We start from the raw sequence: 12,633 nt of genomic DNA, 5'->3' as shown, positions 1-12,633 counted from the left end.
CACACAGAGACCCCAAACCACGGGCAAAGAAGATGCCTTTTCTTTTTGCTTCTTTTAATATAATACAGAAAGCAAAGCATGTATTTATATAATGGTGTCAATGTTAGTTTTGTGATTATGTCAGCCGCAATTTGTTTACAATTTGTTTACATATTTTGCAGAAACCAGTGGATAACGATGATTTTGCAGACATGTGCTGTGTGGTCGCTCAGTCACGTGACTTGTCTTTGCCTTGCTTCTACATGAATCATTAATATGCAGTCCACGTGCGTTGTTATCAAATAAAACTATTAATCTGGACGGACCCTAAGTTTGGCTAACCTGGGCTATAGATAGCCCAGCGGCTTCTTTTATTCTAGCCCAAAAAAAAAATCCTAACTCACTCAATTTAAATAATCTAGTCTCATTAAACAGTACGTAGTCAATAAAAAGATAAGAATAAAAAGAACTCACACACAACACAACATGTAGAGAAAAAAGAACTCACATACAGCACGTAGAAAAAAGAAAAGAAGAAGCACCTTGCACTTGCACATAGAGAAATAAAAAAGAACGCTCTTGTTGCTGCTGCACTCACCTTCAAAACCTAATTCAAGTGAACCAAGTTCATATATTCGTCATGTAAGCTTCTTTCAATTTGTTGATGTTTTAATTTGAGGAATTTTTTTGGAGTTTATGAAACTTATGAATTATAAATTAGGGATTTGCAATTGGGGCTTATTAGTTTCAATTTATGAATTATGAATTTTCAAATAGGATTTGTAATTGATTTTATTTTTCTTGCTTATTAAATAAGTGTTTTTTTATTTTTTGTTATCAATGAAATTACATGGTACTATTGAGTTTTCTATCTACTTAGTACCTTTGTAGGTAAGGTATATTTAACCCACCCCATTTTAAAATCCTGAGTCCGTCCCAAGAATCTTAATTGTGCTTAAGCATGCCCCCAAAAGAAAATTTTATGCATAAGAAGAAAAACTTAGTTTTTCTAATTTCCTTTTTGAAGGCCAAAGAGAAAAAGAAAATATCCCCTTTTATTTATGTTATCTTTCATTCCGATATTTCCGTGTCAACTCATCATATACAGATAATTTATATTTTAAACAAACAGAGGAACATTAAATCATAAAAATATAAATAAAATGAATAGATGAGAGGTGAGGCATAACCTCGAAATTTGGCAAGCACAATTCATGGCTGATGTGCATGTATGTTTCCCATAAATATATTATCCTTGTGGTAAATATATAGGGTTAGGTAAATCATTCTTTCGACTGTTGCTGCTGCTGCTGACTGTTAGGTTCGTTTTCCCTTCTCAACTGTTCTTTCTCGAACCGTAATTAAAAATAATCGAGCCGCCTGAGTCATGTTTGGGGATAACTTGAAAAACAAAAACAAAACAAAAAATTCTTGAAAGTGTCAATAACGCAATTTTTATTATTTCGGTTTCAAGAACTATGATGAAATGGCACTGTTATCAACTTCTGCTATGTGATGAATTTGTCCACCATCATAACTATATTTAACACCTTGTGAATTATTTTGTTCTATTGTATGTCAGCTTTCCATTGTATCAACTTGCACACTTGCACCGTTTCGCGTCAGGAAAGATCATGCTCATACATACAGATACAGTAGGTCAAGTTGGATTGGGCTAAAAAAAGTTCCTCTTTCAAGGCCCGGCCTGTCTTTGTTAGGCTCAAGAATTTGAACCAATTGAACATTTCTTCTGCTAACCTGTGTTTGTGTTTTCATATTCAAACCAACCTTACCAAACCGGTAGCAGAAGTTTTCCGTGTCAATCTGTTAAAGCAAAATAAAATTAACCAGCGGTTTGTTTGGTAGAATTTGCGTATAAAGAATTAAACAGAAGCGTGTGGTATTACCGGAGAGGTTGAGAAACAAACACAGCAAGGCAGGATAGGAAAGCTGGAGAGATGTCAAATGGCTAGGTTTTCTAACCTACTTTGAATTCCTCTTGCAAGCTTTGCCAATGCCATGCATGTGACACCCAAAAAGTCACCACATCACATGCATGCAGCTTGTTTTTAGATTCATCAGTATCAGAGATTGCCCAAATCATTTTTAAAACTTCCGTGATTTTGAAAACTTGCAATTGAATTTTGCGGTGCTTGCCAATGTGAAAGATAAACAAATTCCCAAAAGATTGCTCACGATCAGAAAGGATATCGTAATCGAGTTGTTACTTGATTTTTAACCTTAAACTATTCATGAAAATCTTTAATTTATTTATTTATTTATTTATTTATTTTTAATCCACATCAATCATACCTAGTTTACGCAAAAAGGAAATTCGTACAATGTCATATTCTTATTGTCAATCCTTAATCTCCATAATGGGAAAGCAGAAACTCCATTGATCTATTAAGAACAAGGAAAAACATACCCATAAAGAACCATATATAGCAAAATCTAAAACGTGGCAAGACCCAATCAAAACCGAAATTTCCCAGAAATTTCCAAATCAGGCAGCCAGCCAACACTAAACAGATCACAAATTTTTTTTGCAAAACCTTATATAGGAAGATTTAATCGAACAACATGTTTGCTCCTCCTCACGTTATGAGCGAAAAGTCAGTGACCTAAAGGTCTAAGTTTGGACCTGCTTTTTAGGTGTGTACAAATGGACTTTGTTGTCACAAAAAGTCCACATCACCCTAAGTTGTTGGGGTTAAGTAATCGATCTTTTGTGTGTGTGTATTTAATTGCGTGGCGTATAAAACGTTTTTCTTTGCAGATACATCCACTCAAAACCCAAAAGGGGTAAATTATTTAGAGGGAGATAGACTGATCGGAGAGTAACTATATAAAGTAGGGGTAGTTGTAAACCGATAAGCTAATTCATTCCTACATTCTAACCCAGACAAATTTACAAAATCCTGAGCCAAATATCGTACTTATCGCCAGTTATAAGTCTAAGGCATAATATCCCAAACCAAAAAAACCTGGACAAAATGCAAACAAGTAGCCTAATGGAGTCTGTGGCTTCCGAGCTCGAAGGAACACTTCTCAAGGACCCCGACCCTTTCTCCTACTTCATGTTGGTGGCATTTGAGGCATCGGGTTTGATCCGGTTTGCCTTGTTGTTGATGGTGTGGCCGATTATTCGGTTTCTTGATATGATTGGTATGGAGGAAGCTGGGCTTAAGCTTATGACTTTTGTTGCTGTTTGTGGTGTTCCTGAATCGGAGATTGAATCCGTGGCCAGAGCAGTTTTGCCAAAGTTTTACATGGATGATTTGGATATGGAGGCTTGGAAAGTGTTTAGCTCATATGACAGGAGGGTTGTGGTGACTAAGATGCCAAGGGTTATGGTGGAGAGATTTGTGAAGGAGCATTTGAGAGCTGATGAAGTTATTGGTAGTGAGCTTGTTGTGAACCGATTTGGGTTTGCCACGGGCTTTGTTAAAAGTCAAGTTTGTTCCAAGAATATATATGACCGAGTGGCAAAGGTGTTCATAGATGAGGAACCAACGTTAGGGTTGGGAAGGCCTTCATCATCAAGTTCTTCATTTCTATCACTATGCAAGGTAAGTAGATAATATGGCAGCTATATTAGCATAACTTTTTATTACTACTACTTGATGTGGCACATAACATAATACGTGCTTTAACTTAAACTTTTGATTACTAATTATGTCACACGTAACATTAACAATTATTTAATTTTTCCTTCAAGTTGTTGTAAACGTACACAATTCACTCTTACTAGTTAAGTAAATCATGCATGTGCATGGCTTGTCACTACAGGAACAAATGCACCCACCATTTACCATGACCAACCAAAAGCATGAGCAGCAAGTCCTCCGACCACTTCCGGTGATCTTCCACGACGGCCGATTAGTCAAGCGCCCGACGCCCTCAACCGCCCTTCTAATCCTACTATGGATGCCCCTAGGCATCTTACTCGCCTTCACTCGGATAGTCTTGGGGTTGATATTGCCAATGAGCGTTATTCCCTACATTTCCCGACTATTTGGCGGCAAAATCATTGTGAAAGGGAAAACCCCACCACCCTTCTCCGGTGGCAACTCCGGCGTGCTCTTCGTCTGCACTCATCGAACACTAATGGACCCTGTTATCCTCTCAAACGTACTCAAACGTAAAATTCCAGCAGTCACATACTCAATCTCTCGATTATCGGAGATGTTAGCACCAATCCCCACCGTTCGGTTAACCCGAGTTCGACACGTGGATGCCGAAAGAATCAAGCGTGAACTAACCAAAGGGGACTTGGTGGTTTGTCCTGAAGGAACAACATGTCGTGAACCTTTTCTCTTGAGGTTCAGTGCACTCTTTGCTGAGCTTACGAACCGAATTGTTCCTGTGGCCATGAACTACAGGGTAGGGTTTTTCCACGCAACCACGGCGAAGGGTTGGAAAGCTTTGGACCCCATATTCTTCTTCATGAACCCTAGGCCTGTTTATGAAGTTACGTTCCTGAACCAGTTGCCTATAGAAGCCACGTGTTCGTCCGGAAAAAGCCCTCATGAAGTTGCAAATTACGTGCAGAGGATTTTGGCCTCCACATTAGGGTTTGAGTGCACTAGCTTCACTAGGAAGGACAAGTACAAAGTGCTTGCTGGGAATGATGGATCCGTTTCGTATATTTCATTCGTTGATCAACTTAAGAAGATGGTGAGCAACTTTAACCCTAAGACCACGAAAGAATAAGATTTCTTTGTTTGGTGGGCCGCCGTCGATCTATAAATACGTTAATTTCTTTGGGGGGGTTTTTTTTTTTTTTGGCATTAGATTCGGCGGGGTTAATTTGTAACTTTTTTTTCGGTGGTTAATTAATAATTCTCATACCATGCAGATGAGGTGTACAACCACATTAATTAAAAAAGTGTCAATAAATGATGTGGCATGTCAATATTATATGTCACATCAATTAAATGAATGAAATATATTTTAATAAATAAAATTAGAAAAACAAAAACTAATATTTTAGATGATGTGGTATATACACATCAACTGTCACATTATGTGGTATAAAAATATGATAAGACTTGTATTTATTCATTTTTCAATAAAGTACCATTGTAGTAGATGTTGATCATTTTGCTTGTAAAATGATTTCGGGACTTGGATTAGAATGAAGTATAGGATTTTGTCTTCTGTCTAAGGTGTGTTTGGTTGCTGTTTCTATTTCCTATGTCATTGAAAAACAAAAAAAAGAGAGATAAGGAGAAAGAAAACTATGCTTGGAACATGCCGTCTCATCTCACCGGAACAAAAGAAGACGTATGAGTGTAAACGATGTTCCATTTTGAGAGCGCTTTTTAAAGGGTTAAAAGCACTTTTGATATCGTTTGACAGAAAAATTTAGAAGCGATTATGAGTCATAGAAGTGCTTCCTAAAGAAGCACATGTTATGTGCTGAAGAAGTACTTGCTACGTATTGAAGAAAACACTTTTATTTAAATCCCTTATGAGCATAAATACTTCATAGAAAAGCAATTCCAAACAAGCCCGTAAATTGCCTTGCCCTTGTGTTGTTCTTCAGCACAAAGAAAGCGATAGAAATATATTGCATCGTATGTAGGCTGTAGCATACGTCCGGGGCCTAAATCTGTTATTTGTAAATGTACTCCTAGTATTTTTCTTGGGAATTTGCTTGTCTCACGTCAAGTCAAGGTGATTATAAGGCCCAGATAGTATTCGTATTATCCTTTTAGGCCCACTAGCGTTACCTATGTGAATAGGCTATGCCGGCCCCAAGTTTTATAAGTTAATAACACCATTGATTAGGATTTTGGTGGGGGTAGATGTTGGGTTTCATTATATTAGGCAAAATACTTAAGTGCACCCAAGCTTAAATTTGTAAAAAATTAATTAAATTCGAACTAGTTTGATCACTTGTATGTATCAACCACTTTCATCACAATGATGTTAACTGTTTACCAAAATCGACGATTTGTACGAAAATAATCTCTAATTTAATTTAATTGAATTTTAAGTATGGATGATTTTTAAATGGTGATTCATAAAACGAACGTGTAATGAATGAACGGAGATGAGAGATATTTTGGTGAAGGCCACAAATGAAAGAGAACAGAGATAATGGAATGAAGAATATGAGTGGGGTAATATATATGCTTTTTACACGTAAAGTTAAAAGTTAAAAGTGGTAAAGTAAAAATTCTTATTTACCAAAACCTGCGTATGTCACATGCAGATGCAGTCAACTTTTCTGCCTTCCAATGCAATTCCATGCTAAAAGCAAACCCAAAGAAAAAGAAGAGGCGTCGTATCATCAGCTCTCAAATTAATCAAATACTTATATATTAAACAATGTATTCATTATAATTAGTAAGAAAATTTGAATTCAGATGCCAAGTTAGAAACCAATAATTTCGTCATTGCTGATGTATTGTTTAACATTGTAGTTTGTCAGGAAAGCAAACCTTGTTAATATCTTATGACTAGTTGATCATGCGGAGATTATTTTATTTTAAAAAACATCGGAAATATTGTAAAATAATCATAATCCATAAATGAATGGTCGGTTTACTCAAAATTTACTAATTAATAAAAGGCAAATAATTACTAGTTGCATGCAATTTCAACTCAAATCATAATAAGAATTTAAAATTTTCATTTTATCGCAAAGAATCCACCAATATAGTGGTTTTGGAACAAATGCTTCCTCCGGGATATGTTATAGCATTCATATAATGTATGTGAGTTTAATACGCTATCGCACCTCTCGATATGAAACATCCTAAAAAAATTATTATTTTGTCTTAAACTTTCGGTAGTAGTCTTAAAAAATTAAATATGATTTAAGATGGCCTAAAAATTAATGCATAATATTTATACCTGAAGTATGACCCTTAACAAATACATTGGACTTGTTCTAGAGAAACCAATAAAACCTTTTCTTTGATTAGAATTGAAATATATATATATATATATATATAATACAAAATGAATGTTTGAACTTTGAAACATACGGAAACGCAGCATTCAATGAAAACAGGACAAAGAAGCATGCGATGTTTAGGAAATGATGATGACGTGTTGGACAGCGAACTGGTTCTTCTCTCTAAAATCATGACTCAGCTCGTAAGGCGTGCCACGTCACTACCCCCAGCCGAGCCGCTTCTCACCTGTAGCTGTAGCTCACTCAGTTGGATAGCTTCAAATAAATAGATATATAATAAAGTAATAAAAAAGAGGAACATAAAATATCAGTTGGAGAAAGAGAGAATAATGTGCAATGTACAGCCATGGGTGAGCCCAAAAGTCAAAACCGTTTTTTTAGGTGATACCAACATAGAAACGATGATCAATTTTAATTTATGACCGTCACACGTGATGTAGTATCATTAATTCATATATTACAATATAGTTAGATAATATGGTTAATTTGTCAAATTAGATATCTCAAATTCGAATACTCACGACATCATTATTTTGTGTGTGAGAGAAATTCTCATATTCTAGTTTAGATTATCGCTTGTATTTAAAATATATATATAATACTAATATATAGATATAAGTTTTATAACATAAATGGATTGATAACACCACATGATCATTGAGAAATTAAACACTACAAAATTACTCGATGTATACAATTCACAAGTATCTTGCCCTCTGACCAAAAATAAAAGAAAGACTCAAAATAGGTGTTTTATAAAGATTTCACGTGAGACATGAAAATATAAGTATAATTGTTATTTTTAAATACTCTAATCTGAAATGGAAATGACACTTGGACATCTTTTTTTTGGGTCAAAGTTCATTACAATCTGTTAACTTTGTTGTTTTGAAGTTTGACTTAGGGTCATAGTTAGAACTTTTGGAAAAATAGTTGACAGAGTCTCTTTTCCAAATAATAGTAAAAACTTCTCAGTTAAGAAACGAATATTGCCACGTCATCCTGTATAGAATATTCCGCTAAACTCTTCGCGCCGGCTCGCGAAGCTCAAATTGGAAAACGGCGCAGCCCTCCCTTCCTTCCCGCGGCTTTTCTAAGATATTCGGTTCCGTTGCCAACTCCAGAGCGCACCGTCTCATCTCCGCTTCCCACTTCCTCCAAAACCAACCGACCCTCACGCATCTCTCATCTCTAACGCTTACTAAACGTCGTTATGCGCTTCGCCCAAATCAGGCTTCACCACGTGTGCAAAAGTTACGAGCGTTCTCGCCACGCTAAGTCGCTATAACAAAAAAGACGACGCGGTTTTGCCGTTAATAACCCCATCAACCTTTCTGTCTTCAGTTTTTAACACGCAATTATCAAATTTGACAACCAGAAGAAACCCTTTTGTAGTTTTTTCTCTCGGGGTTTTATTCATTTTCCCATCTCCCAAACAGGACTTTTACCATTGGGAATTGTTATTTCTCGGATCGAATTCAATTGATTTAGACTGCTATAGGCCTTTTTTGGTTTCGGATCGGCAGTCTTGATTGGCCTTCCATGTCCACAGCGACGCCGTCTTACTGGTGCTACAGATGTAGCCGCTTCGTCACGGTTTTAAACGACGTCTCCTCCTCAGTGCTGTGCCCGGACTGCGGCAGTGGCTTCGTCGAGGATATCGACAACCCGACCCACTCCGACTCGCGCCGCGTTAGGAGGATTCCAGCTGCCGCGATGTACATGATTGGAGCCAACAACCGCTCTGACTCCAATCCGGATCACACCGCTCCAAGCCCCTCGGGGCCCCGAAGACCTCGCCGGAACCACGGCGACCGCGCGCCGTTCAACCCGGTCATCGTCCTCCGCGGAACAACCTCCGAAGGTGCTACTCTGAACGAAGAAGGCCGCGGATTCGAGCTGTTCTACGATGACGGCGTCGGGTCAGGGCTCCGACCCTTACCTACAAGCATGTCCGAGTTTCTACTCGGGTCGGGTTTTGACCGCCTTCTCGAACAGCTGTCCCAGATCGAAATCAACGGAATCGGACGGTACGAGCAGAGACCCGCATCAAAATCTGCAGTGGAATCGATGCCGACGATCGAGCTCGACCAGTCTCACATAGCGGCGGAGCATCACTGCGCGGTGTGCAAAGAAGCGTTCGAAGTAGGAACCGAAGCTCGGGAAATGCCCTGCAAGCATATATACCACTCGGATTGTATACTCCCGTGGCTCTCCCTCCGAAACTCGTGTCCGGTATGCCGGCACGAACTGCCGACCGATTCGGAGGCCGAGACGGGTCAGGAGGAGGACGAGAACGCGGGTCTTACGATCTGGAGGCTGCCCGGCGGTGGTTTCGCGGTGGGGAGATTCAGCGGCGGGAGAAGAGGCGTCGAGAGAGAGCTTCCGGTGGTGTACACGGAGATGGACGGCGGTTTTAACGGCGCAGGAGCTCCGAGGAGGATTTCGTGGTCGAGGAATGGAGGAAGAGGGAGGCAGAGTGGTGGGTTGATGCGGTTTTTGCGGGGTTTGTTTGGTTGTTTTGGCGGGGTCCAGTCGTCGGCGGTTTCGGGTTCGGGTTCGGAGAGGAGGATCGGGACGCCGACGCCGCCTCTTACGGCGAGTCGTAGGAGGGTGAGGTTTATGGATTTGGAGCAGACGACGACGTCGACACCGAGGCAGCGGAGGACTTGGTCGATGGATGTGAACAGTGGGATTGTTAGATGGTGAGGTTCGTTAATTTCACTCGTAGTGTAAATATTGGGGAAAAAAAAAAAGAGTGAATGCGAATGGGGCCTGGAAAATCCCAGGAAATTAGTAACCTAGTTAATTAAAAAGAAGCGGAGCATCTGCAGAAGAAGAAGAAGAAACCAGCTCCAAGAGAGACAAAGCCAAAGTGAGTTTTTAAAGTTCCATGGAGTGAAATCTGAACCAGGAATTAGACAGATTTCTGAGTGTATTTTGATTTCCTCCATGAATTTGTAATTGGTAGTGAGATTCAGTTTGTATAAAGTGTAAGCATCTTCTTGTTGTTCATGTTATTGTTCTTTGCATTGCATGACCTATTTCTTGTCATAAAAATTGTTGGGAATTACTATCATTCTGAAATAAATGTCTGCTAACTCACTTTCACCCTGGTCCTTTTTTTATTTTTTTTTATTTTTTTGGTGTTTCTTTCTTACATTACAATTGTGTGACAAAGATTGAGAGGTACTTGCCACTAAAATCCATAGAGATGTTGACAATGGGAAAACGACAATGTTTTTTGCATTGATAATGGGAAGAGGTCATTTTTTTACTGTTTTAAGGTCAGCTGGGTTTTCAGGCTTTTCTGTTCCCCTTTCTCTCTTGGGTTGCTTTTGAAGTTTGGACTTCGAGCTCTGTCATCGATGGCTGCAGGTTTCTTAGTACTTTTTTTTTACCCAAGATGCTTTCTTTCTAGTGCTTGATTCATAAACAACAAATGGGGGAGTAGAACGACTTGCCGTTCCACATAACTTGGGCATTGCCATTTGTTTTGTCCTCGCTGTTCTTTGTTCTGATCTGAGTCTATTTAGGTAATTACATTTGGTAGCATAGTTGACTAAAAGAAACCTCACCCACAAAAATGGTCGCCTAGAATTACGAAGAAGCCAAATCATGGCACATGACATGCCAACACGTGTCGCTCGATCCAAGCTGGTAAAATATCTTTGGAAGGGATTTGGAGCTCGATTTTATTCCATATTTTGAGATATTATTAGTCAGGAGATGATGGATTTTTAAGTGTTTGCAAATTGCATGCCATGTGGCATTGAGTGAGATAGATGCCATACACACACTTTGGAGTTTCATATAGATCATATACCATTTCCACATAAAAATCTTTCCTAAAGGGTTGTGTGCATTCAACATGTGTCTGCCATTCATCACCTATCATGGTCACCTCACGTATTATTCATACGGACTAGTTGTTTTTTATACAAGCGATAATGAATAGGGAGATTCAAACACAGAACTTTGAGTATGAGTTATTGGTTTTGAACTTCAAACTCATTGCCACGTGACTAATTTTACAACGGTTATAGGTAATATAGATTTCCTCCAATGTCACACCATCGCAAAATCAGAAGAATTTGAAGTAAATTTCTCATGGGAATCGAATCTTGAACGTGTCGGAGTCTGCTTTAGATGTTCTCTTAAAACTTAAAACTTTTGTTTGTCCGCTTAACTGTGAGAGGTGTCGCAATGCCCCATCTCTCTCAGTTCTAGATGGCCCAATAGTTCCCCACGTCAACCCAGCAACCCATGCCTCCCTTATCCTTCCTGAAGAGCCCAAATATGTGAATTAGCCCTACTCTTTCGGGTGTTTGGGCTTGATCCATGGAATCTCTGGATTACAGGGTGTGGTTGGTTCTTCAGCACAGGACTGAATTGAAAAGTTGATGTCAAACAGATTGGAGTCATAGGAGATTAAGAAATATAAAAAGATTGGCCCCTTGATAGCAGACATCATATCATATACAAATTGTGGGTCTTCGTCACTAAGTTTTCGTGGAGTGATAGTTGTCTTCATTTAATTAAATGATGTCTCACGTTCCACTCATATAGATGCGAGGATAACGATATATAAATGTAATACTGATTGCCACTGAACATAGAAAATTCAGCAATTTGCCACTCTCTTCCAGAGGCTGAGACTGACAATTAACAAATCTTGGAGAAACAACAAAATTTGAGTCGGTGATTGATTGCCAAACCGCGTTAGCAATTGAGATTGCAGTGAGGGTAAGAATCCAACTCACGTCACATAAAGCTTTGCATGCAATGCAATTTACTTACCTGCTTCTTCTTCCCTGGGGTCACTTGTGTGTGTGAGTGATTGAGAAAGCATACCAAATTCATTTCTTTTTTTATTATATTGACTCCTCCAAACTCCAGTATTGTTAAAAGCTAATCATCATTGTTCAATCATCTACATCAAATGGCACACGGCTGAAATTCAAACATATTTGTCAAATAATCAACGGTTATGATTCATAGTCTAATATAACAGTATGTTTGGTAAATTTTGAAGAATAAAAAATTTGCTCTTATCTAGTCGACCAAATCTTTGTCCCGTTGTCTAGGAATAAATGAGTAAGAGACTTTTCTGTGTTTCCAATTCAATCGGGTCCATGCTCATAATTTAGGTTTTTGTCATTCTACAAAGAAAATTTCGAACCCTAGAAAGGGAGAGATTTCTCGTTTATTGGAACTGACAATGCAGATGGTCCCAAAGGGTAAGTAATGGACAATTTGATGGATGGCACACAAGGACATGTGGTTGGACATGAAGGCTTGAGTGCTTGACTTGAGCTTATGCATGTAACTTCCTTCAACTATTGGATCTGAAATTATCACAGCTATATACCATTCTTTCTTGTAACAAGTCTTGTTAGATGTGTCATTGTTGCCGTCAAGGCTGTGTCTTATTATTAGTGCGCCAAGCATGCTTTAGGCATTGTAATAGGAAGCAACATCAACACCCGCACGATTCCCATTCAGTCACAATCCTTTTTGGTATTAGGTATGCTTCGCATTTATTTGAAGATTTTGACCCCTAATCCTTGTGGGAACCAGCAAATAGTGGCAATATCAATCAAGGCTCGTGAGACTCTTCTTTGGTGGCTAATTGGGTACACCAACCATTAGTCAATTATTCATAAATAATTTAAAGAAAAAAAACACATTGCATTTACCTAATAATACAATAGTTATGTGAC

General features: G+C 38.6%; 2 protein-coding genes across 2 annotated transcripts; both read left to right on the top strand.

Moving 5' to 3' along the window:
* Nucleotides 1–2,836: 2,836 nt before the first annotated feature.
* On the top strand, nt 2,837–4,826 carry LOC110756586 (glycerol-3-phosphate acyltransferase 5-like). The gene is made up of 2 exons (XM_021958026.2): nt 2,837–3,551; nt 3,772–4,826. Exons 1-2 carry the CDS (start codon nt 2,976–2,978, stop codon nt 4,693–4,695), a joined length of 1,500 nt encoding a protein of 499 aa, XP_021813718.1. The 5' UTR covers nt 2,837–2,975; the 3' UTR covers nt 4,696–4,826.
* Nucleotides 4,827–8,246: 3,420 nt separating this feature from the next.
* LOC110756673 (E3 ubiquitin-protein ligase RDUF2) lies at nt 8,247–9,925 on the top strand. The gene has a single exon (XM_088249313.1). The coding sequence runs from the start codon at nt 8,453–8,455 to the stop codon at nt 9,617–9,619; it is 1,167 nt and encodes a 388-aa protein (XP_088105439.1). The 5' UTR covers nt 8,247–8,452; the 3' UTR covers nt 9,620–9,925.
* Nucleotides 9,926–12,633: the final 2,708 nt, after the last annotated feature.

The sequence above is a fragment of the Prunus avium genome, chromosome 2 (assembly GCF_965620075.1).
Source record: "Prunus avium chromosome 2, drPruAviu1.hap1.1, whole genome shotgun sequence".
NCBI lineage: Eukaryota > Viridiplantae > Streptophyta > Magnoliopsida > Rosales > Rosaceae > Prunus > Prunus avium.
This window is presented reverse-complemented; position numbering and strand designations above follow the sequence as displayed.